Source organism: Moschus berezovskii, chromosome 6 (assembly GCF_049115385.1).
Source record: "Moschus berezovskii isolate FMDL1 chromosome 6, NW_MosBer_1.0, whole genome shotgun sequence".
NCBI classification, from domain to species: domain Eukaryota; kingdom Metazoa; phylum Chordata; class Mammalia; order Artiodactyla; family Moschidae; genus Moschus; species Moschus berezovskii.
In genome coordinates, this window is record NC_142465.1 from 107,362,884 (window position 1) to 107,389,928 (window position 27,045).

Genomic DNA, 27,045 nt, shown 5'->3' on the forward strand with positions numbered 1-27,045 from the left:
CTGGGTGGGGAAGATCCCCTGGAGGAGGGCATGGCAACCCACTCCAGTATTCTTGCCTGGAAAATCCCATGGACAGAGGAGCCTAGCAGGCTACAGTCCATGGGGTCGCAAAGAGTAGGGCACGACTGAAGACTTGGCACACGATGTCTCCCCCACCCTTCTCTCTCTCTCTCTCACACACACACACACACATACAGAAATGAAGAGCATCTTCCTTAAAGTTAAGTCTGTTGTATTTTTCTCTCAGCTCAGGGAGGCAGGGGTGGGAACAGGTCAAGAATACAAGCAAGCCATGGGGACCCCTGGCAACAGCTGGGTGTTCTTCCTGAAAGAGGCAACTTGGAAGGAAAAGAAGGGAAAAGGGTAGGGATTGCGGGAGGTGATGAGAAAGGGAAGGGAGGAGAGTGGGGCAGACGAGGCTGGGGATCCTGAGAGAAATGGATCTAGAAGAGGAAGAAGAAGAAAACTCGTAACCCCGAGATTTTCTGTATCCTGAGTCATTTGGGAGAAGGAAGAAGGGGGTGAAGGGTGGGGAGACAGGCCCAGGGGTATCACCCTTCACAGGAGGTGCCCTCAGAGGGTTCAGTTTCCAGCCAGCTCCCCACCTCTCCCCCGGGCAAAACTCACCTTCCAGAAGGTTCTGAGAGGGTGATTGGCGGTCACTGGACACTCTCTCCCACAGGGCCTGTGCCCTGATTAGGAGAACTGCAGGTTTTGTTCCCTGGTAACAGGATTCTGCAGCCAGCAGGGGACCAAGGAGGGATTCTAGGCAGGGAGGCCCTCCTGCCTGATCCTGAACTCTCTGAGGCAAACTCCCTGCCAGGAAGGGCTCCCATGGAGGGACAAGGGACATACCAGGCATCTGCGACCAGCCAGCTGCAGAGACCTGCATGGTATTTGTCTCTCTATTCAAGAGATAGCAGTGGAACTAGCAGTCAAGAGACCTGGGCTAGTCCTAGCTGTGTGAAGCTAAGCAATCATGTACCTCTCTGCCTTCTGTTTCTGGTCTATAAACTGGAGATACTAGTCTCGATCCTGTCACTACCCAGCCTTGCAGAATTTTCGTGAGGCTGAAATAGACATTGTTAGTCAATCAGTCGTGTCTGACTCTTTGCGACCTCATGGACAGTACCCTGCCAGGCTCCTCTGTCCATGGGATTCTTCAGGCAAGAATACTGGAGTGGGTTGCCATATTCTTCTACAGGGGATCTTCCCAACCCAGGGATCAAACCCCAGTCTCCTGCACTGGCAAGCAGATTCTCCAGCGTCTGAGCCACTAGGGAAGCCCATAGACAAACAAACGAACTGGTTTGTAAACAGCCGTGCTGCTGGGGCGATAAGGAATCATGTCTGTGCACAAGCGTGCCCAGGGTGCCTGTTTGTGCCCAGGTCAGGATGTGAGTCTGTGGTTCTGCCAAGGCAGAGAGAGATGCAGTCAGAATGAAATGCTGCTGGCGGGCAGTCAGGAGGAACCTTTGGATCTGAATCTGTCCTTGACAAGCTGTGTGATCCCGGGCTACTCCCTGCCCTTTCTGGCCCCAGGGTCCTCTCCCGGTACAACGACAGTCTTGGGCTTCACGGTGCAGACACCCAGCCTCACCCTCCAGGCCAGGCTGGGCTGGTCCCTCATGCTGCCCAGGATCCGAGCCAGTGGTGAGGGAGAGAGTCGAGAGAGAAGTCATCAGAGAAGGGTTAGGGTTGGAGTAGAAAGAAAATGGGGAAGAGGAGAAGAACATCTGGAAAAGCAGACCCAAGGTCCCCCTTGACCCGGAGGGCGGGAGGCGGCCAGAGGCCCCCGGCTACATTCATCTGGTCCCCAGGCCCAGGCGCCTGATAGGAGATGCGGCGGGGAGGTTGGAGGGTGGCGGAGCCAGGTGGGGAGGTTGCAGGTGAGAAACTCCTCCTGGTTGGGGCATCAGGTGAGATTATAGGTCTTCTGGAGCCGGCTGGAGGGATGAAGAATAAGAGAAACAAGTCTGTGCCTCTCAGACCTTTGCTTTCCAGGCCCTCTGTGGTTCCCAAAGACTGTTTTCTCTTCCAGCGCAGGGCTGGCTTCCAGCCATACCCCAGGCCCCCTGCCCCTTGCCTGATCCTCCATCCTCCTGCCTGCTTCCTACCTCCTGGGCCATCCCCACCCGCTTCTGTCCTCTGCACCGCCTCCCTCTAGCCTGAGTCTCTTCCCCTCCTCCCCCTCCCCCCTCCCCTCCCTCTCCACCCCCCACTCCCAGTTCCTTACTGGGGACACTGGCAGGTCTTCTTCTCACTAAGGAGCCTCTTGATTTGAGACATCCGTTCTGCCTGGCGCTGTCCAGGGAGAAGGAGGCGAGTCGTGAGGGCTCTGGGCCTCTGAAAGGGAGCTGCCCCTTGGAGGGGAGGCATGGGTGGTTGGATGGGGAAAACTGGGAGGGGAGAGCCAGGGCTGTGGCTGAGGAGGCCATCTGTCCCAGAATTGACTCTGCGCCTTCCCTTCTCTCCCTCCTCATGGGATCTGGGACAGGGCCCAGCTGGCAGTGAGGGAGGAAGTGGTGGGCAGAGGGAGCCAGTGGAGAAGCAGGTCACAGACACAGGACACCTTCGTGGCCAGACTGGCCTCAGGGTCTTGAGTGTCCCGTGGGGGCGCGAGGATGTCAGGGAGGGCTCACTCACCCTGCGGTGCCAGCATTTAACACAGAAGATGCAGAAGCCAATGAGAAGCAATAGACCTGCGATTCCCCCCACCACCACGGACAGGAGCTTTGGCCAGGCCTGGGTGAGCTCTGAAGGCAAGACTGCAAGACAGAGAGAGACCTGCTCAGCTCCCTGCCCACTGTTAGGGCAAGGGACACACAAGGGGGCCCAGGAGACAGGGTCTCACTGCCCAGCCACACTTGGATCTGGTCCTTGGGCTGAGAGAGTGAGGCAGGATACATGGGCCCCTTAGGGGCCACCAGGACTGGAAGGGAAAGGCTGGGGAAGGACTTTTTTTTTTTACATTTTATTTTTTGGTGTTTAAAAATAAAATTTAGAAAAGACATTGTTGTGACAGTTTCAGGTGAACAGCGAAGGAACTCAGCTATGGATATCCATGTATCCATTCTACCCCAAAGCTCCCTTGGGGAAGGGGTTTTAAGGTTAGACACCACTCTGCTTTCTGGGGAGCTAGACCAACAGCCCCCACCCTTGCTATGCACACGAATGTCTGTATGTTTGGGTGTGCATGTATGAGAGGAGCCAGGGAGGGGGGCTCTTGGTCAGGTGATCCCCACTCCCGGGTAGTAGACCTTAAGGAAGTGGGAACTTGTAGGACTACAAGTGCCCAGGGCCACACCCTACTTCACTTCATCACCCCTGTGTCCTGGGCACCTCACCTACCACCCTAGCCATCTCAGAGCAATTGGGAGGCTGGGTGGTCTCCACCAGCCCTGGGAGGGTCCCCCAGCTGAGGAGTCAGGGGCTTGGGGTTAGGCCGTGGAACATGGACCCTGACTCACCCTCGATCTTGGATTCCAGCAGGACTTTGCCCTTGTCACTCAGCAAACACTGCCACATCCCAGCCTCAGGCTCCGGCTCTGTCACCAACTTTGGCTGATTTGAGCCCTTCGTACTCTTGTTCCCCATCTTCAAGTTCAGGGTCAGCCTTGGCGGGCTGGGCCCCAGCACCTCACAGGTCAGATTGTTTGGGGACTTAGTCACTGCAGAGGGATAAGAGCCTGAGACCCGGACCCTGGGCCTCCAGGAATTCCGTAGTACAATGATGATGATGCTTTACATCAGCACCACTCTGCTAGCCTCTCAGAGCACATTCTCATAGTTATAACGGAGGAAGCACAGCTTCTGAGGTCCAACAGTCTTAGATTTGAACCCCAGTCCTGCTGCTTACGATCTGTGAGCCCCTGAACAAGTTACTTACCAACCTGAAGTGAAATGTTAGTCACTCAGTGGTGACCGACTCTTTGTGACCCCATGGACTGTAGCCCACTAGGCTCCTCTGTCCATGGGGTTCTCCAGGCAAGAATACTGGAGTGGGTTGCTATTCCCTTCTCCAGGGGATCTTCCCCCGCCAAGATTGAACCCAGGTCTCCTGAATTGCACACAGATTCTTTACCACCTGGACCACCAGGGAAGCCCCACACAAGTGTTAAATGGAAAGATACATGTAGAGCACTTGAGTGGAGCCTGGCTTGTAGGAAACACCCAATCTAAGCCAGCCATTATTATTGGTGATGTTGTTATGATAATTAAGGAGATAAGGAGGGGAAGAACTCAATATGACACCTGAGGTTGTCACCGTCACTGTCATATTGTTATCCTCCCTAGGACAAAAATGACCCACAGAGGGGAGGGTCTTAGTCGGGAACTGAGAGGGTCCCAGTAGAGGATGAACTGGAGCCTGGTTCTCAGTGAGGCCCTTGGGAATTCTAGTGGAGCTCACCCTAGGCCTGCTCTTGGATGTCAGGGAGGGAGAGAGGATTCCAACCTCAGTTCGAAACCAACCCCCAGGGACTTCAGAGTCTGCCTCCCAATGCAGGGGACGCAGGTTGGATCCCTGGTCAGGGAACTAAGATCCCACATGCAGCAGGGCAACTAAACCCTTCAAGCTGCAACGACTGACCTGACATGCTCTAGAGCCCATGCTCCGCAGGAGAAGTCCTGTGCCTCAATTAGAGAAACCCTGCATGCCACAATGAACCCAGCACAGCTGTATTTTTTTAAAAATTCCCCAAACCAGAGGGCCCTTGATGGGCTCCATCAGGCATCCAGGGCCTAGGCACCCTCTTGAAGGGTGTGTCGTGAATTGGAGGGGCCCTGAGCCAGATCCCTTGGCTCCTGACCCCACCCTCACCGTCTCAGCCTAGCTCCTCACCTCTCATCACCACGAGGTTCACTTCCTGACGCAACGTCCCCTTGGTGAGATTCAGGGTCAGGATTCCAGAACCCGCGTACTGAGGCAAAGTCCGCAGCAGAGTGAGACGCAGCGGTAGCCTCTCCCCCACAAGGAGCTTGAGGTCCTTATGAGTCTTGTTCACCTTCACCTCTCTGTTCATCAAGGTGAAGGTGACCCAGGACTGGGAGGAAGAATCCCCGTTCGCCTGCTGCCAACTCAGCTCCCCGCTCAGATTTTCATCCTCAAAGGTGAGTGGGAAGGAAAACTCCGCCTGCTCCCCATCCTTCACATAGACTGTTTCGGGGGCCTTCTGGAAGGCTGGAGGGGGAGGGAGAGAACCTGGGTCCGTACAGGGTGACGTAGGTGCAGGAAAGGGGGCCAGGTGAGTCCAAACACTTGGGCTGCCACTTGAGCCCTTCAATTCCCTTCTACATCTCCTCTCCTCTCTCTGCTCTGCACCCGAGGGAGGTGCCACAGCAGTGCCCCCTCCCCGGAGAAGCCCTTCTAGAACAGCCCAGCCACAGGGGTCCTCTCCCTCTTCAGGATCCCAGAGCACAGAAGGCATCTGGCTGGTACCGTATGGGTACAACATTCATCACCCTTCTCAAGGTGAGCGCAGACACTGGCTGACTACGTGCCAGGAGCTGTTCTAAGGGCACTTCATGCATTACTTGTCCTCATGACATAACAAGGTAGGTTAGATCATCCCCGTTTTGCAGATGCAGAAACCAAGGCACAGAGTTTCCGTGACCTGCCCAGGGCCACACAGTCAAGTCAGAGCCAGGATTTCAGACAGAGTCCATGAACTTCCTCAACATGCTGCCCTCCTGTGTGTCACGTGTGTCACCCGGAGGACAGGGTCTGGGGTAGCATCTGCCCTCTGGGCTCTTTTTTTTTTCCTTCCCAGTGCCTACTCAGGACTCTGAACCTGCAACATCGAGTTTCACCAGGGCTGGCTTGTTGCTGTGAGTTAGTGGACTTGCAACTTGGTGGGAGGGGGAAGCTGAGGCAACCAAGAAGTCAGATGCCCTTGACAGCCATCCTCTGGGGCTTCCTCCTGGGTCTCTGGGGTCCCTGACATCCTTACATCCCCTGTCCCTTCTTTCTTCCATGTCTACTCCCCCAAGGAGTGGCTTGTGAGGAAGAGAGGGCCAGCGTGTCCCTTAGGGCAGACTTCTGTTCCAGGAGATCCTGGCTTCAGCCTCCCCTTCCCCCTAAACCAGACACCCCCCCCCCCCCCGCCAGCAGAGCAGTGAGGGCAGAGGAAGGTCTGGCAGGCAGGGGGTGCCTGCGGGGTAAGGGGAGCCCCTCTTACCCAGCACCACGATGGGTATTTTGATCTCCAGTGTCTGCTGGCTCTGGGAGATCGTGCACGTCCAGGTACCACTGTCCTGCAGCCCCACCTGGGCCAGTGACAGGCGCTTGAGGTCTCCCTTCCTATTATTGCCTGGACCCTTCCATTGCACTGAAGGGTTGCTCCCAGAGGGACTCTCCAAAGTCAAGGTCAGGCTCTGTCCCAGCAGCACGCGGGTGTCCGAGCTGGCAGTCACTGTGAGGGGAGCAGGTGAACTGTGTCACAAGCACACACACACACACCATCTTCCCAAGAAGAAGGCTTCTCTGTCCATGGGATTTCCCAGGCAAGAACACTGGAGTGGGTTGCCACTTCCTTCTCCAGGGGATCTTCCCGATCCAGGGATCAAACCTGCGTCTCCTGCATTGGCAGGCGGATTCTTTACCACTGAGCCACCTGAGAATCTGCAGTTACCCTTGTTCCAACATCTCCCTTCTGTCCACCTCCAGCCCAAGGCAGGGTCTCCTCTCCCCTCCCGCTCTCCGCTCTTCCTTGTCTCTCTCACTCCTCCCTCTGTCTCCTGCCTTTCCGCCCCTGCACCTCCCACTCACCCCCAGGTCTCTGTCTCTGCTTGCCTGACCCAAGGCCTGAGGAGGCTCTGAGAAGACACAGTGGCCTCTCTGATCTGTCTTCAGACTGTTGAAATGGCAGCAGCTCAGGCCCTGGTTTGGGTGCAGGGATGCGAGTCAAGGAGGAAGGGAAATTGGCTGGAGGTCCCAGGCTGCCCCACTCACATCTGAAAACCTGCAGTTCCACCTCGAGCTTCTTGTTGTCCACTTCACAGGTATAAGTCCCCGAATCAGTTACTTGGAGATTCTTGATGATCAGAGGAAAGGATCCTTGGTCCCACAGGTTTTTTTTGGATTCCCCTCGATGGCTCAGTTCACTGTTACCTGGGAGCAGATCCCGTATGGAGGAGGTTGGGGTACCCTGGAGACAGTGCATCCCTAGCAAGGGTGGTGCCCACGATTCTTCTGATCTGAGTTGCTGATCTCCAATAGAATCTTCCCTGGTCCTAATCTGAGAACTCGTCTGTGGCGAGGAGGTCCAAACACATTCCTTTACCTGGCCAGGAAAGCATCTCACTAACCCCAGATAAAATCGTAACCTCCCTTAGAGAGCACCAGCCTCTATATATAGTGTGCACACTAAGTCGCTTCAGTCATGTTTGACTCTTTGCCACTCTATGGACTGTAGCCCACCAGGCTCCTCTGTCCATGGGATTCTCCAGACAAGAATACTGGAGTGGGTTGCCATTCCCTCCTCCAGGGGATCTTCCCGACCCAAGGATCTAACCCCTGTCTACTGAGTCTCCTGCGTTGGCAGGTGGAGTCTTTACCACTGAGCCACCTGGGAAGCTCCACCAGCTCCTACAGGTCAACACTTTACACACATCATCTCAGGTAATCATCACAAGTCTGAGATAGGTACCGTTTTGCTTATCTTGCAGACAAGGAAACAGAGGTTCAGAGAAATTAAGTAGTTGTCCAAACTCTTGCTTACACATTATTGGCAGGAACATAAACCAGTGCAATTTCTTTGGAAAGTAATTTGTTTTGTTCTTATTTTTTAAGTTTTTACTGAAGTATAGTTGATTTAAAAATGCTATGTTAATTTCTGCCATACAGCAAAGTGATTCAGCTATATGTGTACATATAGCCACTCTTTTTAAAAATTCTTTTTCAATACAGGTCATTACAGAGTATTGAGTAGAGTTCCCTGTGCTATGCAGTAGGTCCTTCTTAGTTATCTGTTTTATATATAGTAGTGTGTATATGTCAATCCCAATCTCCCAATTTATCCATTCCCCCGGAAGGTAATTTATAATACTCCCAGAATTATGAATGCACAAACAGAAGGAAATATCCACCATGAAAGAAGAGGTTAAATAAGTTAGACTTCACCCTTTCAGTGGAATGCTGTAAGAGAAGAATGAGGAGGTTGTTTATATTCTGAGATGGAATAATATCTAAGAAACACTGTTAACTGAATAAAGCAAGATATTTTCAAAGCTACCACTGTTTGAAAAGGAGGGGGAAAGTTATTTATCATCTATTTACCTATCTTTCTATCTATCTATCTTGTGAATGAACAAATATTTCTAGAGGTGAACACAAGGAAATGGTCGCTTTTGTTGTCCCTGGGGAGAGGTAGTGAACCCCATGAGACAGGTGTGGGAGAGCTTTTCAGTTTATCCCTTTTTCTACCAATTGAATTTTGACTCCAGTCAATGGTGGAGCCAGGATTAAAACTCAGTCTGCTGCAAGACTTCCCTGGTGTTCCAGTGGCTAAGACTCTGAGCTCCCAATGCAGGAAGTTCAATCCCTGGTCAGGGAACTAGATCCAACATGCCATAGTTAAGATCTGGCACAGACAAATAAATAAAAATGAATATTAAAATAAAAAACTTCCACTGCATCCCCTGTCCGCTCAGCAGATAACTCCCAGCCCTAACCCCTCTCCTTTCTCCTGGGCCCACGTTTCCAGTGGCCCAAGGAGTGACTTCATCTGGATGTCCTGCCATCACCCCAAAACTCTACTGGTTACAAATGAAATCTAACACCCTTTCCCTAAAATAACTTGTCCTCCTTGCTTCCCTGTTAAAAGTTCTTCTGGGTTTCATCAAGACCCCCTTGTCCAGACTGTTCTATACTTTGTAAAAGCGAGTCTACTTTGTGAAAGTTCTAAGAGTGTGAGACAGTCTGGGATCAATTCTTGAATGAGACCAGTACAGAACAAAGCCTTAAAAGAAGGTAGGCAGGGGACTTCCTGGGTGATCTGGTGGCTAAGATTCCACGCTCCCAGTGCTGGGGGCCTGGGTTTGATCCCTGGTCGGGGAACTAAGTCCCTCATGACCCAACTAAGAGTTCACATGCCTCAACTAAAGATCCTGCCTCAACTAAAGTAAGATCCTGCCTGCCTCAACTCAAGATCCCGCAGGCCAGACAAAGACTGAAGATCCTGCATGGTGTAAGTAAGACCTGGTACAGCCAAATAAATAAATATTTTTCTTAAAAAAAAGAAGTAAGCTAGAGGAAAGTGTTGCAGCAAGAATGTCTGGGAAGTGGGTAAAGTTCCAGGAAAGTCATACAGGCAGCCACCTCAAAGCAGTGAGGAACACCTGGGTGTGAGGTGTCCGGCTGAGGAGCTGCGGGAACCCACACTGAGGGAATGGACGTCTGGCAGAGGCTCTTCCAGGCTCAGTCTAGTGGAACAGCGAGTGACTGGCACTGTGTTGGGAATCAGCTGCAGTGGGAGGAAGAGAAGCAAAGTAGGAGAGACCAGTAGCAAAGGGAACTGCCAGGAAGCTCCCACTGTAACCCAGGGGAGGCGGGGAGGTGGCCTTGGCTAAAGATGGCAGAGTTCCCATGAGAACAAAGGTGAAATGGAAGAACACTTCCACAGGAAGGAATGGCCCTAGGCAGGGACTGCGGGGAAATCAGGGATTCAAGTAGGGGGAAAAAAATCAACTCTGGTTAAGAAATTGGGAGCGGTCAGGAGAGTGATCCTACTGTTGTCAGAGATCAGGAAGTTGGGAAGGGAAGCCATTCTGCAAGAAGTTCAGATCTTAGGAACAGAACAAAAACACAAAAGAGGTGATAATTTTTAGAAAGGAGCACATTGTTTCAAGCTCACAGGCGATCATAGAAATGCAAATTAAAACAACGATGTTATTCAATTATTAAAATTAGCAAAAAATAAAAGAGAGAAGGTTTTAAATATTAGTATTCAGTGCCAGCAAGGGCTCCAGTGAGAGACACACACAGTGACATTATTATCTAGACTTACTGTAAATGGATAGAACCTTTCTGGAAGCAATCTGGCTGTATATACCAACTTTTTTTTTTTTTAAAAGCTCATATCCTTAATTTAATTTCTAGAACTTTATCTTTAATAAGTTTAAAATTCAAGCCAAAATGTAGGTACAAAAATAATAATTACAGTGTTCTTAATAGGGTGCAAGATTAGATGAAAAGATAATGGCTGAATATTAGAGCATACTAATTTGCTGGAATATTAGGTGAGCACTAAAAATGACATTTATAAATAATTTTCAGTGAAATGGAAAACATTCATAATATACATTTTTAAAGTTATGTTAAGATCATCTTTACTTTTTCAGTTAGTTATTTGAACTACAAAAATTACACAGACTCACAGACTCAACATTTCTCTCCTTCCTTGTCCACCCTCAATAGTACTGCAAACAACTTAGTGTGGATTTCTTCATGCTTTTTTCTGTTTGTGTAGACATATATTTACACACATTGAATTTTCCCTTTTTTTTAGTATCTATTTTTATTTAATATTAATTTGGTTACACTGGGTCTTAGTTGCCACATGGGGGATCTAGTTCCCTGACCAGGGATCAAACTCAGGCCCTTTGCATTGGGGACACTGTCTTAGCCATTGGACCACCAGAGAAGCCCCCCACATTGAATTTTTAAATTAAAATGGGACTCTATTATTGATACATACATAGCTTACTTTCCACTTAACAAAATGTGCTTGAAATCCTTCTAAGTGTGTGTGGAGCTTCTTCACTCTATTTGTTTTTACATTATGAAAGCTAATCATTTTACTCTGATGATTCTTTAAAAGTTTTCTTCTGAGAAAATCATGCAACCATAAGAAATAGCGCAGAAATATCTGGAATACCCTTGACCCAGCTCACCCTCAAGGTAACAGCTTGTGAAACTATAGCACAGTATTGCTGCCAGAATATTGGCATTGACACAATTCAAAATGCAGAACATTTCTAGCACTATAAAGATGTTACCCTCTTCCAGCCAAATCCTCTTCCCTCCCAGACCCCTTCGCCCTGACTCCTGGCAATCACTCATCTGTTCTCCATTTCTGTCATTTGTCATTCTGAGAATGTTATATAAATGAAATTATATAGTATGTTACTTTGTGGGATTGTTTTTTTTTTTTTTTCCCATACAGCATAATCCTCTGGAGAGTCATCTAGGTTGTGGTCCGAAACTATAGTTCATTCTTTTTACTGCTGAAAAATAGTCCATAGCATGCATACAACCATTCACCCATTAAAGGACATCTAGGACTGGATGGCATCACCGACTCTGTGGACATGAGTTTGAGTGAACTCTGGGAGTTGGTGATGGACAGGGAGGCCTGGCATGCTGTGATTCATGGGGTCGCAGAGAGTTGGACACGACTGAGTGACTGAACTGAACTGAACTGAACTGACTGAGGCTATTTCTAGTTGTTGGCTACTACTAATAAAGCTGCTGTTAACAATTTTACACAGATTTCTGTGTGATCATAAGTCTTTCTTTCTCTGAGGGGTAAGTGTCTAGGAGTACAATTGCTAGGTTGTTTCAAGTTTAGCTTTCCAAAGAAATTTCCAGGGCTTCCCCGGTAGCTCAGTGGTAAAGAATCCGCCAGCTAATGCAAGAGACACAGGTCTGACCCCTGGTCCAGGAAGATCCCACATTCCATGGAGCAACTGAGCTCATGTGCCACCACTACTGAGCCTGTGCTCTAGAGCCCAGGAACCGCAACTACTGAAGCCCCCAAGTCCTAGAGCCCTTGCTACCCAACGGGAGAAGCCACCACCATGAGAAGCCTATGCACTGCAGCTAGAGAGTAGCCCCCACTCCCTGAAACTAAAGAAAAGCCTGAGCAGGAACGAAGACCCAGCACAGTCAAAAATAAGTAAATAAATTTTTAAAAAATTGCTGAACTGTTATCTGGAACAGCTGTACCATTTTATACTCCCACCAGCAATGTAAGAGTAACCAGTGTCTGCATCCTCACCAGCACTGGATGTTACTTTTTTTTTTTTTGGGCCATTCTGATACATATGTGGTGATATCTCATTGTGGTTTTAATTGGCATTTCCCTGATGACTAATGACAATGAACACATTTTCATGTGTTTGTTTGCCACCTCTATGTCCTCTCGGGAAACATTTCTTCATGTTTTTTGCTTATTTTCTAATTGGATTGTTTGGGTTTGGTATTGAATTTTGAGAGTTGTGTTCATATTCTAGATACTAGTCTTTGTTGGATATGTAGTCTGAATATATTTTCTCATATTTTATAAATTAAGACAAATTTTCTCTTCTCAATAGAGTCTTTGCAGAGCAAAGTTTTTTATTTTGGTCAAGACCAACGTGTCAGGAATTCCCTGGAAGTCCAGTGGTTAGGACTTGGCACTTCCACCTCAGGGGGCACCAGTTCGATCCCTGGTTGGAGAACTAAGACCAGGCAAGATGAGTGGAGTAAGGCCAAAACATAAAAATAAAACAAGATCAATGTATCCATTTTTCCTTTTATGGATTGTACATTGGTATCTAGTCTGAGAACTCTGTTTAATCTAAATCCTAGTTCATCTCCTGAAGGAAACATAGAAACTGATTAAAACAGTTGCCTCTGGGAAGGGGACCAAGTAACAGGGGATCAGGAGTAAGAGGGAGATTTATCGTCACTGTGTATCATCCAACTCAGCTCAGTTCAGTTCATTCGCTCAATCGTGTCCGAATCTTTGCCACCCCATGGACTGCAGCACGGCAGGCTTCCCTGTCCATCACCAACTCCTGGAGTTTGCTCAAACTCATGTCCATCAAATCAGTGATGCCATCCAACCATCCCATCCTCTGTCGTCCCCATCTCCTCCTTCCTTCAATCTTTCCCAGAATCAGGGTCTTTACCAATGAGTCAGCTCTTCGCATCAGGTGACCAAAGTATTGGAGCTTCAGTTTCAACATCAGTCCTTCCAATGAATATTCAGGACTGATTTCTCTTAGGATTGACTGGTTTGATCTCCTTGCAGTCCAAGGTACTCTCAGGAGTATTCTCCAACACCACAGTTAAAAACCATCCGTTCTTTGGTGCTCAGCTTTCTTTATAGTCCAACTCTCACATCCATATATGACTGATGGAAAAACCATAACTCTGACTAGACGGACCTTTGTCAGCAAAGTAACGTCTCTGCTTTTTACTATGCTGTCTAGGTTGGTCAAAGCTTTTCTTCCAAGGAGCATCTTTTAATTTCATGGCTGCAGTCAACATCTGCAATGATTTTGGAGCCCAAGAAAATAAAGTTTGTCATTGTTTCCATTTTTTCCCTTCTATTTGCCATGAAGAGTTGGAACCAGATGCCATGATCTTAGTTTTTTGAATGTTGAGATTAAGCCAACTTTTTCACTCTCCTCTTCCACTTTCCTCAAGAGGTTCTTTAGCTCTTCTTCGCTTTCTACCTTAAGGTGGTGTCATCTGCATATCTGAGGTTATTGATATTTCCCCTGGCAGTCTTGATTCCAGCTTGTGCTTCACCTAGCTCAGCATTTCGCATGATGTACTCTGCATATAAGTTAAATAAACAGGCTGACAATATACAGCCTTGGTGTACTCCTTTCCTGATTTGGAGCCAGTCCGTTCTTCCATATCCAGTTCTAATTGTTGCTTCTTGACCTGCAGGCAGATGTCTCAGGAGGCAGGTAAAGTGGTCTGATATTCCTATCTTTTTAAGAATTTTTCACAGTTTGTTGTGATCCACACAGTCAAAGGCTTTCAGTTCAGTTCACTTCAGTCGCTCAGTTGTGTCCAACTCTTTGCAACCCCATGAATCACAGCACGCCAGGCCTCCCTGTCCATCACCAACTCCTGGAGTTCACTCAAACTCATGTCCATCGAGTCGGTGATGCCATCCAGCCATCTCATTCTCTGTTGTCCCCGTCTCCTCCCGACCACAATCCCTTCTAGCATCAGACTCCTTTCCAGTGAGTCAACTCGTCGCATGAGGTGGCCAAAGTACTGGTTTCAGCTTTAGCATCAGTCCTTCCAATGAACACCCAGGATTGATCTCCTTTAGAATGGACTGGTTGGATCTCCTTGCAGTCCTTTAGTGTAGTCAATAAAGTTGATTTTATTGACTACACTATAGTAGATGTTTTTCTGGAACTTTCTTGATTTTCGATGATCCAACGGATGTTGGCAATTTGATCTCTGGTTCTTCTGCCTTTTCTAAATTCAGCTTGAACATCTGTAAGTTCATGGTTCATGTACTGTTGAAGCCTGACTTGGAGAATTATGAGAATTACTTTGCTGGCGTGTGAGATGAATGCAATTGTGCAGTAGTTTGAGCATTCTTTGGCATTGCCTTTCTTTGGGATTGGAATGAAAACTGACCTTTTCCAGTCCTGTGGCCACTGCTGAGTTTTCCAAATTTGCTGGCATATTGAGTGCAGCACTTTCACAGCATCATCTTTCAGGATCTGAAATAGCTCAGCCGGAATTCCAACACCTTCACTAGCTTTGTTTGTAGTGATGCTTCCTAAGGCCCACTTGACTTCACATTCCAGGATGTCTGGCTCTAGGTGAGTGGTTACACCACCATGGTTATCTGGGTCATTAAGATCTTTTTTGTATAGTTTTTCTGTGTATTCTTGCCAACACTTCTTAATATTTCAATTTATTAGTATCTCTTAAGGACTTAGTTGGGAGAAGGCAATGGCAAGCCACTCCAGTACTATTGCCTAGAAAATCCCATGGATGGAGGAGCCTGGTAGGCTGCAGTCCGTGGGGTCGCTAAGGGTCGGACACGACTGAGCGACTTCACTTTCACTTTTCACTTTCCACTTTCACACATTGGAGAAGGAAATGGCAACCCACTCCAGTGTTCTTGCCTGGAGAATCCCAGGGACGGGGGAGCCTGGTGGGCTTCCGTCTATGGGGTCACACAGAGTCGGACACGACTGAAGTGACTTAGCAGTAGCAGCAAGGACTTAGTTACTCAGTTGTGTCCAATCCTTTGTAACCCCATAGACTGTAACCCGCCAGGCTCCTCTGTTCATGGGATTCTCTAGGCAAGAATACTGGAGTGGGTTGGCATTTCTTATTCCAGGGGATCTTCCCAACCCTGGAATTGAACCCAAGTCTCCTGCAAGTCTCCTGCATTGGCAGGTGGATTCTTTACCACTAGCGCCACCTAGGAAGCACAAATAAATAAACTAAACTTGAGCCACTGATTATTTTGTATTAACAGTACAAAAGGAGCAATAAATATTGCATGCCTCCTAATGTGATAAAATTGGTAATATAAAACACCATCTATAAAATGGTCTTGTCAAAAGATTAAACGTGTGCACCTCAGTGTCCATAGCAGCACTAGTTACAATAGCCAACACATGGAAGCAACCGAAATGTCCATCAACAGAGGAATGGATAAAGAAGTATATATAATGGACTATTATGCAACCATAAAAACGAATGAAATAATGCTATTTGCAGCAACATGGATGGACTTAGAGATTGTCATACTACGTAAAGTAAGTCAGAAAAAAAGAGACAACTATCATATATCACATATATGTGAAATCTAAAATATGATACAAATAAGCCTATTTACAAAACAGAAACAGATTCACAGACAAAGAAAACAAACTCATGGTTGCCAAAGGGGGAGGAATAGTGTATAGATATAACTGAATCACTTTGCTATACACCAGAAACTAACACAACACTGTAATTGAAGCTATATTTCAATTTAAAAAAAAGATGGGGCTATAAGACTCTGATGCTGGGAAAGGTTGGGGGCAGGAGGAGAAGGGGACGACCGAGAATGAGATGGCTGGATGGCATCACCGACTCGATGGACATGAGTTTGAGTGAACTCCGGGAGTTGGTGATGGACAGGGAGGCCTGGCGTGCTGTGATTCATGGGGTCGCGGAGAGTCGGACACGACTGAGCGACTGAACTGAACTGAACTGAACTGAATATGGAGTACAGTTATTAAATAAGTCAGTGAGAGAAAAAATGAATGTAAACTTGATCATGTCTCTAGATCTAATCACCATCTCTAGGAGATTTAAGGGACAGAGGAACATGTTAAATGCTACCACAATGTAAAACTTATAGTGCAATTGCCTGGTTTCTTCAAATATCAGTTGCAAGAGAAGGCAGAAAAAGGAGAGTAACTGTATAAATTCAAAGAGATTTAAGGGCCATATCAAGCAAATACCCCATGCGTGAATTTTTATTCGAATTCTGATTCAAATAGACCAAATGTAAAAATAATATTATGAGGCATTTGGGAAAACTTGAACACTGGATATTTTTTGTCATAAAGAAATTAATTTTTAAGCATTGATGATGATATTATAAATGTGTTTTTTTAAATCAAAATATAGTTGATTTACAATGTTTCAGGTGTACAGCAAAGTGATTTAGTTATATGAACCAACATTGGTCATGAATTGATTATTGTTAAAGCTGAGAGGGATACACAGGGGTTCATTATATACTTATTCAACTTCTATATACATTTGAATTAAGAGAAAATGCTAAAAAAAAATAAGCAGTGAAATGCAAACAATAATAAATCAAATAAACTTATAAAGAATAAATACATTTCACACTGGTGGCATTTTTCTACTTTTGACTCATATGACTTTCTCCCATACAATAATGTATTGAATATCAGAAGCCATACCCAGAAGAAAGAAGAGTTACTTAAACAGGAGCATGAGGGTAAAATTTACGTGAAAAAATAAGATTGTAAAATAATGTTCCTAAGAAGTTTTGAAATCTTAATTCTTTCTACTTTGAAAGCTAGAAAAAGACTTCCCTGGTGGCGTAATGGATAAGAATCTGCCTGCCAGTGCAGGGGACATGGGTTCAGTTCCTGGTGGGGAAAGATCCCACATGCCGAGAACAACTAAGCCCGTGTGCCACGACTACTGAGCCTGAGCTCTGGGGCCCACATGCCACAACTAATGAAGCCCTTGCCTAGAGACTGTGCCCCACAACAAGAGAAGCCTCTGAAATGAGAAGCCCCCACACCTAGACTAGAGCTCGCCACAACTAGAGAAAAGCCCAAGCAGCAATGAAGATCCAGTACAGCCAAAAATAAATTATTTTTTTTAAAAGCTAGGGAAAAACATTCTGTTGCTCTTAATGGAAGTAAACAAAGTATCATCATTGGTCTGTAACAACAATATTCATGAAATCATGGGTTTCATATGATAGCTATTTTTCTAATATCCATTAAAATAAGGCCATCAATATTAAAATAATGAAATTATAACAGACGACCAGAAGCCATTCCCCCGCCCACTAGTAGCTGGCAGAGGGCGGTTCCGGACATGTGGAGTCCCTGAGACTCTGGTTGATGGCAGAACCCTCCAGAACCCCAGAGTTTACTAGGAGCTAGGCCTTGCCATGGGGCTGTTCATTCCCCAGGGCTCTCTTCTCTAAATAGGGAGCAGGGCCCACCTACCTCTGTGCAAGAAGGAGCCATGACTCCCCACAATCTTGGACTGGGAAGGGTCTTTCCAGCTGAATAATATGTTCTTATTCGGGGAAGCCTGGCAGGGCAGCTCTGCCTGCTCTCCTGCCTCACCCAGCACCACTGTCTTTCCCTGAGTGCCAGCCAGGAGCATCGCTAGGTGGAAAAACAGGGGGGTCAGGCCTTGAGGCTGTGGTTGCTCCATCCCCCACCTGGCATTCCCCAACCAGCCCCTCCTCCCAAGCCACCTGCACCCGGACCCCAAGTCTGAGCACTCACCCAGTTGCAGCACCAAGAACAGGTGCCTTAGAGAGGTCCCTGGGCCCATTGTGGCTTCGCTGAGGCAGGCAGGGACCTGAGCCTTCCCCCGAAGAAAGGGCAGGGCCTGGGGGAGACACCAGTCAGCAGTTAGCAGGCGTTCACCTGGCTGGGTCCCCTTCATGACCCAGACAGCCAGGAGGGAACCTAGACATGCAGGCTTCTGAACAAGACACCCACGGGTTACGTGCCACACATGCTGTGTCTGGGCCAGGGGTGGGTTCTTTGCCAGGGGGAATCAGAAAAGGATTATCAAAAGACTTCCCTCGTGGTCCAGTGGTTAAGAATCCTCCTGCCAAGGCAAGGGACACGGGTTCAATCCCTGGTCCAGGAAGATTCTACATGCCATGGAGCAACTAAGCCCTTGCGCCACAGTTATTGAGCCTGGGAGCTGCCACCACTGAGCCCACGTGCTACAGCTACTGAAGCCCACGTGTCCTACAGCCCGTGCTCCACAACAAGAGAAGCCACCAGAGTAAGACACCCTCACACCGCAGCTAGAGAGTAGCCCCCACTCATTGCAACTAGAGAAAGTCTGTGCCCAACAACAAAGACCCAGCACAGCCAAAAAGTAATTAATCAATCAATGAATTACAAAATAAAATGAGTGAACAGCCTTTGGTGTGAATTAAAGTTTTTAAAAAAGAAGAAAAGAATTCTCAGAGAAGGTGGCAAATTGGTAGGAACTGGGACTAGGGAGTCAGGCCAGATCATGAAAGTCCCGAAGTGCCATGACCCTGGCGCTCAAGGGAACTTTACTTAGAGAAGGACAGGAATAGACTTACAGATGGATCCCTCCAGTTGCTGAGCAGAAGAGGACCTGGAGGAGGTCAAGCATGGGAGGCAGGATTGCAAGAATCCTGGTGAGGAAAGATGATGCCTGAACTCAGAGACAGACTTAAGGGGGGAGTTCTGAAAGAAAACCCCCAGGACCTGGGGTCTGATTCAGCATGAGGGATGTGCTCAGGGAAAGGGCAGAGGGTGATTCCCTAGAAGGCCTCTGAGTGGGACAAACAAAAAGATGATGCTCTGAAGTTTCTGTGGGCTTGGAAGACAAACAGGGTCGTGGGGGAGGGGGTTGCAGAAGGGCTCTGCATGGACCTGGAGGAATGGGTGGTACTGGGTCAGAGCAGTGATTCTCCATATGTGATCACCTGAGAACTTGTGAGACAGGCAACCTCTGGGGGCCACCCCAGACCTCTGGGACCAGGAGCTGGGGTTGGGTGCAGTCATCTGTGTTCACAACCCTCTGGGGGACTGGTGCACGCTCAAGTCTGACAACCCTGAGACAGCTGGAAAGGAAAGGGGAGGGCACCCCACTGCAGTCTGCAGAGTCGGGTTGGCGGGGCGTGGCTCTGGAGGGAAGTCTTGAGGGGTGGAGCCTGATCTCGAATCTTGCTGGGCAGAGCAGAGATGTGATGAGGTCTTTGAGAGCTTTAGGAAGCTCAATCAGATGGTAAGAGGACCAGATGACACGGAGGAAGTAGACCCAAAAGGAAGGCCCCCAGGCAGTGCCTCGCGGGCAGGAGGGACCAGGCTCAAGTGTCTTTGAGGGGGTGGTGGAGGGTTGGACTAGAAGTCTGGGAGACTAGCAGAGGCAAACTATTACATACTGGATGGATAAACAAGGTCCTACTGTATAGCACAGGGAACTATATTCAATATCCTGTGATAAATCATAATGGAAAAGAATATGAAAAAGAGTACAGTATATATAACTCAATCACTTTGCTGTACACCAGGAACTAACACAACAATGTAAATCAACTGTACTTCAATTTTTTGTGTGTGTCTTTGAATTTGACCCCAGATTGAGGGCGGGCCTCAGAGCACACACCTGGCGCGCAGCTTGTGCATCCAGACCTACTTTTCTCCCCCTACCCCCACCCCAGCCTGGTCTTTCTCTCTGCTGGGGACCACCTTTCAGTGAGCTGTCTGCTCTGAACTCCCAGAGTCTCCCACTCTGACCCCCTTATGGGCACATCCCACCTTCTACTGTAGTTTCAGTTCCCACCTCTCCTCCACCAACAGTCAATCTTAAGGGAGGTCAACCCTGAATATTCATTGGAAGGACTGATGTTGAAGCTGAAGCTCCAATACTTTGGCCACCTGATGCGAACAGCCAACTCATTGGAAAAGACCCTGATGCTGGGAAAGATTGAGGGCAGGAGGAGAGGAGGGCGTCAGAGGATGAGATGGCTGGATGGTATCACCGATGCAATGGACATGAACTTGGGCAAACTCCAGGAGATGGTGAGGGACAGGGAAACCTGGCGTGCTGCAGTCCAAGGGATTGCAAAGAGTTAGACACAACTGGGCAACTGAACAATAACAACTCTCCTCCACCAACTTGATCTCTAGGCTGGAGGTGATGGTCCAGCCAGCAAGGCCACTGCGGGCCCCATTTGGAGCACAGAGAAGGGTCTTGGGATGTGTTTGGTTAACTTAAACCAAATTGAATTGAACAGAGAGGGGAAATAACTGATTACTTTTTTCTGGACTCAACATGGTAATTCTGTTACTAAAAAGTGTCTGTACACACCCAAACCTGGCCTGGATGAGGCCAAATCATCCCCATCCACACAGCCTATGCTTGTGCTGGTCCTCTCAAGTATTCTCTTTTCTTTCTTCTTTTCTTTTAAAATTAATTTATTTTTAATTGGAGGATAATAGCTTTACAATGTGGTGTTGGTTTCTGCCATACATCAACATGAATCAGCCATTGGTATACATATGTCCCCTCCCTCTTGAACCCCTTTCCACTTCCTCCATCTTCTTTCTTTTATTTTTTTAAATTTTTTGACCACACCACGAAGCATGTAGGACCTTAGTTCCCAATCAGGGATCAAACCTGCGCCCCCTGCATTGGAAGCACAGAGTCTTAATCACTTGACCAGCAGGGACGCCCACACCAGTGACCCCCAGGCATTCTCCATGCTCTCTGCCCTGCTCTCTGCCCTGCTCTCCACAAGGAGGTTGAGCACTGAACACCTTACACACTGTGTCACCCAGGCTCCCTCGCCCTTCAGCTCCTGGTTGGGGTTGGCCAATGGGAAGCACCCACAAGAGATGAGAGGGCCGGGGAGAGAGGTTGGGGTGTTTTAGCCTTGTTCTCTCCTCGCTCAGAGCATATTTTCTGGCATCAGCTGTATTCCCTCCCTTGCCCTTTCCTTCCCATGGTGACCACAGCTCCTGCCAGATGGCCCCCTAATAGCAACTCAACCCCTAACTGGGTTCCAGAAACACCAGGTTGGCCCTTTCCCCTTCAGGACTCTGCCCGCTGCTTTGGCATCTGGCGCCTCAACACCTCTTTCTGCAGGTGGTCTTGAACCATCTGAGATGGATTCCGTTTCCTGTTGGCCACTGATCCGTGATAAGGAGGCAGCACTTGAATGCGTGCTAAGGGCTTGACCCTCCTAGTGAGGTTTGGGCAGGGGAAGCCTCCTCTTCAAGAGGTGTTGAGGCACCAGATACCAAAGCAACGGGGAGAGTCCTGAAGGGGAAAGGGCCAACCTGATGTTGCTTCATCTGCCTGAAAGAGGAACTACTCAGGGCCTAATGCCTGGTAGGAACTTGCTTGAATTTTTTTAAAACAAGGGAAATAGGAAAATAAGTGGTCAAGAAGGAGGTTTTGGGGTCTTCCCTGGTGGTCCAGTGGTTAAAAATCTGCCTTGCAATGCAAAGGATACAGTTTGGTCCCTGGGCCGGAAAGATACCATGTGCAACTAAGCCTGTGCGCAACAACTTCTGAGCCTACATCTAGAGCCCAAGCTCTGCAACAAGAGAAGCCACCGCAGTAAGAAACCCAGGCTCCGCAACTAGAGAGCAGTCCCCACTCATCGCAGCTAGAGAAAGCCTGCATGTGGCAACAAAGACCCACCACAGCCAAAAAATAAAATAAATAAATAAATCTTAAAAAAAAAAAGAAGAAGGAGGAGGAAGTTTCCAGGAAAGGAAGAGGGAGGCTAGGTCACGGGTGAAGTTGTTTACTAGTTGGCCTGGGACCACAAGGCACACAGCAGGAGGCTGGGGTGAGAAAGTAGGGCGGGGCACTCTTACATCTGAAAGTAGGTCCCACTGTCCGCCCATCCTAGACTCACCGTGTCCTGGGTGAGCAGAGAGTGAGGGGGTGTCCATGTGAGATGCCCTTCCCTGAGGTTCAGAGTCAGCTTAGACACCTGAGCAAGACTAGGGACATTGTTGTCCCTCCCCAGGTGTGGTCAATTTCCCTCCCCACTCCGTGATCCTGGCCTCAGTGCAAGGCCCACTTCCTACCCCGGGTTCCCTGTGTTGCCCCCACCCACCGCCCGAGGGCTCGACTTGGTCGGTGGAGGAGGTTCTGGGTTTCCAGCTGCTGTTTGCTTTGATGCCTGGGGCTTCCGCCAACGCCCCAGAGAGCTGGCCTTTGATCCCCACATCCTCAGCCTCCCCAGAAGCGCTCTGCCCCAGTACAGTAGCATCCTGTACAGTGCACACCGCAGGCCCCTGAGGCCAGCGGGAGGGCCCCCTGTCCCCAAGGCCTCGGCTCCTGTCTCTCCCTGATTCTCTGCTCACATCTGTGCTTCCCCTCACCTCTACCCTCAGCTCCCTGTGACTGTCTCTCCTCCTCTGCTAGGAGGCAATTCTAGCTCTCCTGGCTTGCCTGCAAGGGCCCCTTGCTTCTTCTCCCTCAGAATCCCTTCTCTCTCCAGCAGCCACAAAGCTCCGGTCCCTCCTGGCCTGGAAACCAGCATCCTGGCCTCTGTGTGGAGGGTTGCAGTCTCCCATAAGCTACTGTGTGAAGGGAGCCTGCAGACTACAGCCTGGGGCCCAAGATAGATGCCAGGGAGATGGCTGTGGGCTGGACAAAGGAAAAAGGACAGATTCTTTGGAGGAACACACAGAAGTCCCAAGGGAGGATGATGGGAGGCTGGAAGGGAAAGAGAAAGGCAGGGAAGGACCCAGATTAGCTCATTAAAGCAACAGCTACATTTACACAATCCAGGATCGCACACAATGCCTCACACACAATGCCCGGGGTAGCACAGACGAGGTAGGGGAGAGGAAAAGAAGGAGATTCTGAGACACAAGACACAGGCCTGGAGCAGGACACCGAAAGAGAGGCAAGGAGAAGCCAAGAAGGCAACGCGCTGCTTGCCCTCGGGGCCCCAGCCGCCCCCCACCCCGGCAGGGCTGAGAAGCGAGGCTCCGGGCTGGGGGAAGAGGGCACAGCCCCACCGCAGTGACAGTCTGTGGTCCCGCAGGCACTTTCATCTCCTCCGCACGGCCCCCATCAGCCCCCTCCAGCCCGCCGCGGATGTGCCCCCCACTGCACGCGCGCCGTCTGCTGCGCTTTGGCTTCGTGCGAACTTAACTTCCTAGAGACATGGTCCCTCGAAGGGACCCTTGTGGTTCGGTGGCTGCAAACCTCCACCATCCTCTCCTTTGCCTCCGCCGCCCACAGCGGAGGGGGGGAACGGAGCGCCCCCTCTCCTTCCACGATCCCCGGAGAGGTGCAGACCCGACCTCAGCCAAGGAGCCCACAAACCCCAGCCCCCTGCCTGGCTCCTCCGCACACCCACCCTCATCAAAGGCTTTTCACTCAACCAAGACTCGCTGAGGCTCGAAAGCGGCCAGGCCCTTGTCTACCCAACTCCTTGAGGCCATGCCACGGCCAGGATCAGAGCCCAAGGGCTATGGGGCTTCTGCCCAGAACTGGTTGATGGGAGGGAGTCTTATCTCAGGTGGGGCTCTCCTGCCTGAGGGCCCTCACACTGAAGGAGGGAGACATCCCAGGGTTCTCTGGGAACCCCTTCTGCTGAGGTAAGGAGGGCGGCCATTTTGTTCCAGCCCAGACTTTACACAGCGCAAGAAATTGTCAAACACGCAGTGTGGCAACCTCCCCAGCATCAGGCTCTACCCTCAGCTCTGCACCCCGAAAAGCCCACCCTGAAAGGGCAGGACATTCAGGAAGAGCTGTCCCACCCAGAGCCCAATGTTGGAGTGAGTGACAATGGGGCCTTTCTATTCTGAGGGATCTGACTGTAGGGAGGAGGCCCCCATCCACACACACACAGAATCCAGCCAGGATGGGAGGACAGTGGACGCCCTGGGGAACAGGGCTGGAGGCCAAGAAGGCCTCAGGAGAGAGGAGAGGACTGAGGACGTGGAGGTGGGAGGCTGGGGTCCTTTGGAGTTTTCTGCTTGAGAGGCATCGCCTCCTGTGTGTCCCCCACACACACACCCCCAAGCCCAGGGAGGGTCTGCAAGGCCTTCTCTAGCCCCCCCACCAGCCTCCTTTTCTAGAACAGCTGAGACGCCTAACACTGATTTCCTAGAACCAATTTTTCTAATGACATGGTGGCCTAAAAATACGTATCTCTCCCTTTTACCGCATGTCATACCCAGGAGCTCGGATTCACCCCTTTCTCAGAATTTTAGCTTTCAATCATCTCATTAATCATTTTAAAGCTAAAGTGGAAGTGTCTTTAGATATACTGATCAAAAATCCTAAAAAGGCACGAAAAGCAAACAGAAGTGTAGAAACAAACTGAGAGTCGGTCAGAGGAGGCTACATCAGTCCTCTGGCCTATGAAATGCAGCAAATATGAGTTCTGCTGTGAGTTTTTGGTGAGTGGGTCATTGGGAAAATTAATCTGAGGGGAGAAATGTCTCTATACCAGGTTCAACCTCTCTTTCTCTTGCTTTTATATTGTTTTCTCTTTTCCTTTCTTTTTCCTAGGCCCCCTCCCTCTTTAATATTTGTGGGTTCTTTCTATGTCTCTCCCATTTCTTCTTTCCTCTTTTTTCCCCTCTTTTCCCCCCTCCCTGTCTTTATCTCCTCTACTCCCTATGACCAGTGGCCTTTTTCAGCCCCGGGGCCCTCAAGCGCCCATTTCTTCTCTGATCTCCAAGTCCGAGTCAACACCCTTCCGCCCCGGGAACTAAACTGTGTGTAGTGGGGCTGTGAAGAGAAGCATGGCAGAGTCCCTTGGCTTCTGCAAGCCAAGGAGAGAGTGTGTCTCGGGAAAAGCCAGAGAAGGTGGCCGGAGCTCTGGGCAAGACCTGTGACGCCAACACATCTCCTGCCTCACTCCCCTCCCCTCCCCAGCCCTCAGAAAGGAACAAAGCCTGGTCTGTCCCTCTTACCTCCCAGCCTGGGTCTCTCTTCCCTTCTGCTTCTAGTGCAGGTGTGTCTCTGTGAGGGCTGGGAGCAGAAGCCCACTGGGGAGGGCGCCTGTTACTTCTGCAGACAGAGATACGCTTAGACGGAGAGACAGGAAGCCTGGTAGCGAGTCTCCTCCACTCCCCAGGCCTGGGCCAGCCCCCAACGTCACCACCTAGGGCTGGGGTCCCCACCCCCTGCCTTTTGGGGAAGATGTCAGAATGAAAATGGCAAAGTCAAGGGAAAAAATTCAGCAGAACCCGGCCGGAGCCCAGAATGTGGTTCCGCTTCTCGGTGGATGGCAAGAAAAAGCGTCAGTGTGCTTTTGGTGGCTAGCAAGAAAAACATTGATGGACCAGTGATATTACAGTCTGGTCAGGGCTTCAGGGAAACAAGAAGTGGGAGGCAGATGAAGGATCCACAATAGCTGCTGTGGTCAGCCGCACACAGCATCTAACTCCAGGGCCAGAGGATATCTGTACAGCAGGTGCTTCCAGGGCTTCCTCACCAAAGGCATCATAGTTGGGCTCACATGGCAGAAAGGGCCGGGGCTAAGAAGGGGCACCTGAGACAATCAAGAGTGACCATGAGCTCAACTTTTTCCTGTGAGTCTTCATTTCTGGCCAATCCACAAATGTTTCTCTCTGGTTCAGATCTCTTATGAGGACCAGATGGGGGTCTCTCCGTTTGGATGTTCAGCAGACATAGCAACTCAAACCGAGCACATAGCTTCCCAAACCAAACCTGTCACCTCCATGTCACTACCCTCCAAGCCTACTCCTTGTTCAACTTTCCCACTCAGTGAGGGGCCCACCATCCGCTCAGCTGCTCAAACCCAAGGAACTGGGTGCAATCTCTTTTTTAATATTTATTTATTTGGCTGCGTCAGGTCTTAGTTGGGGTATGCAGGATCTTTCATTATGGTCCTTGGGCTCAGTAGTTGTAGCATGAGGGCCTAGTTTCCTCATGGCCTGTGCGATCCTAGTTCCCCAACCAGGGATCAAACCTGCAGCCCCTGCATGGCAAGGCAGATTCTTAACCACTGGACCACCAGGAAAGCCCCCTCTCTCTCTTTTTTTTTTTTTAATTTGATTTTTTTGTTTGTTTGGTTGGTTGAGTTTTTGTGTTGTTCTTGTTTTTTTTGCCATACCACATGACATTGGTGTTCAGTCGCTAAGTCATGTCCAACTCTGAGAACCCATGGGTTAAGTACACTAGGCTCCCTGGTTTTTAACTATCTCCAGAGTTTGCTCAGACTCATGTCCATTGAGTTAGTGATGCCATCCAACCATCTCATCCTCTGCTGCCCTATTCTCCTTTTGTGTTCGGTCTTTCCCAGCATCAGGGTCTTTTTCAGTGAGTCAGTTCTTTGCATCAGGTGACCAAAGGATTGGATCTTCAGCTTCAACATCAGTCCTTCCAATGACTATTCAGGGTGGATTTCCTTTAGATTGATCTGGTTTGATCTCCTTGCTGTCCAAGGGGCTCTCAAAGGTCTTCTCCAGGCAACATGTGGGATCTAAATTCCCCAAGTAGGGATTGAACCCATGTCCCCTGCATTGCAAGGCAGATTCTTCACCCCTGGACCACCAGGGAAGTCCCTGTGTATAACCTCTGACTCGTTCCTCAGCCAGCACCTCCCAAGTATGTGTTTCCCAATTCCCCGGGACATCACCTTTTAAGCAGCTCGGAAGTCTGTTAGAGTCACTCTGCCCCATCGCCACCGTTCGAGTCCAAGGTGCCATCTTCATCCTTCACTTGGTCTCCCCTGGTCTCCTGGTGTCTCCCTCCTGCCTTCCTACAGACCGTCATCTGCTCAACAGCCTGAGTGATCATTCCAGTACGCACCTGTCATCATGGCATTCCCCTACTGACAACAAAAGTGGCTAGTTCAGTTTTCAACTCCAACAACTAATACAAGTGTTTCTGTTGAGACAACCATTGTGCTTTGTTGCAGCTGAAGCGCTTTCTGCTACTTCTCCTTTCATAACACAGTATACCCAAAGGTTGAGAGTTAATAACATTAGTATATATACTGCTTCATCAAGAGCATTCTAAACTGAAACTGGCATTAGTTTTTTTTCTTTTTTTTTTTGTTACAAGTGTCTGAC

At 49.2% G+C, this 27,045-nt stretch overlaps 1 protein-coding gene across 3 annotated transcripts; it reads right to left on the minus strand.

Moving 5' to 3' along the window:
- Positions 1-215: 215 nt before the first annotated feature.
- Positions 216-25,075, minus strand: CD4 (CD4 molecule). 3 transcript variants are annotated; one of them, XM_055394968.2, is made up of 10 exons: positions 24,919-25,075; positions 17,752-17,857; positions 17,464-17,628; positions 6,953-7,111; positions 6,180-6,413; positions 4,844-5,182; positions 3,471-3,671; positions 2,647-2,768; positions 2,237-2,304; positions 216-1,946 (listed from the first exon to the last, which is right to left on the minus strand). In XM_055394968.2, the coding sequence occupies exons 2-10, from the start codon at positions 17,798-17,800 to the stop codon at positions 1,916-1,918; spliced, it is 1,368 nt and encodes a 455-aa protein (XP_055250943.1). In that variant the 5' UTR covers positions 17,801-17,857; positions 24,919-25,075; the 3' UTR covers positions 216-1,915. The 3 variants fall into 3 exon arrangements, with proteins under 3 accessions (XP_055250943.1, XP_088693511.1, XP_055250944.1); XM_088837385.1 differs by lacking the exon at positions 17,464-17,628; XM_055394969.2 differs by lacking the exon at positions 6,953-7,111.
- Between the last annotated feature and the right edge of the window lie 1,970 nt (positions 25,076-27,045).

Bases quoted from the DNA above. Each gene is read 5' to 3' on its own strand.
- CD4 (XM_055394968.2), bottom strand. From the start codon at position 17,800: ATGGGCCCAGGGACCTCTCTAAGGCACCTGTTCTTGGTGCTGCAACTG. The intron at 2,769-3,470 runs GTGAGTCAGGGT...TCTGTCTTGCAG, and splicing joins GCTGGAATCCAAGATCGAGG to TCTTGCCTTCAGAGCTCACC. The intron at 1,947-2,236 runs GTAAGGAACTGG...TCATCCCTCCAG, and splicing joins AAGACCTGCCAGTGTCCCCA to CCGGCTCCAGAAGACCTATA.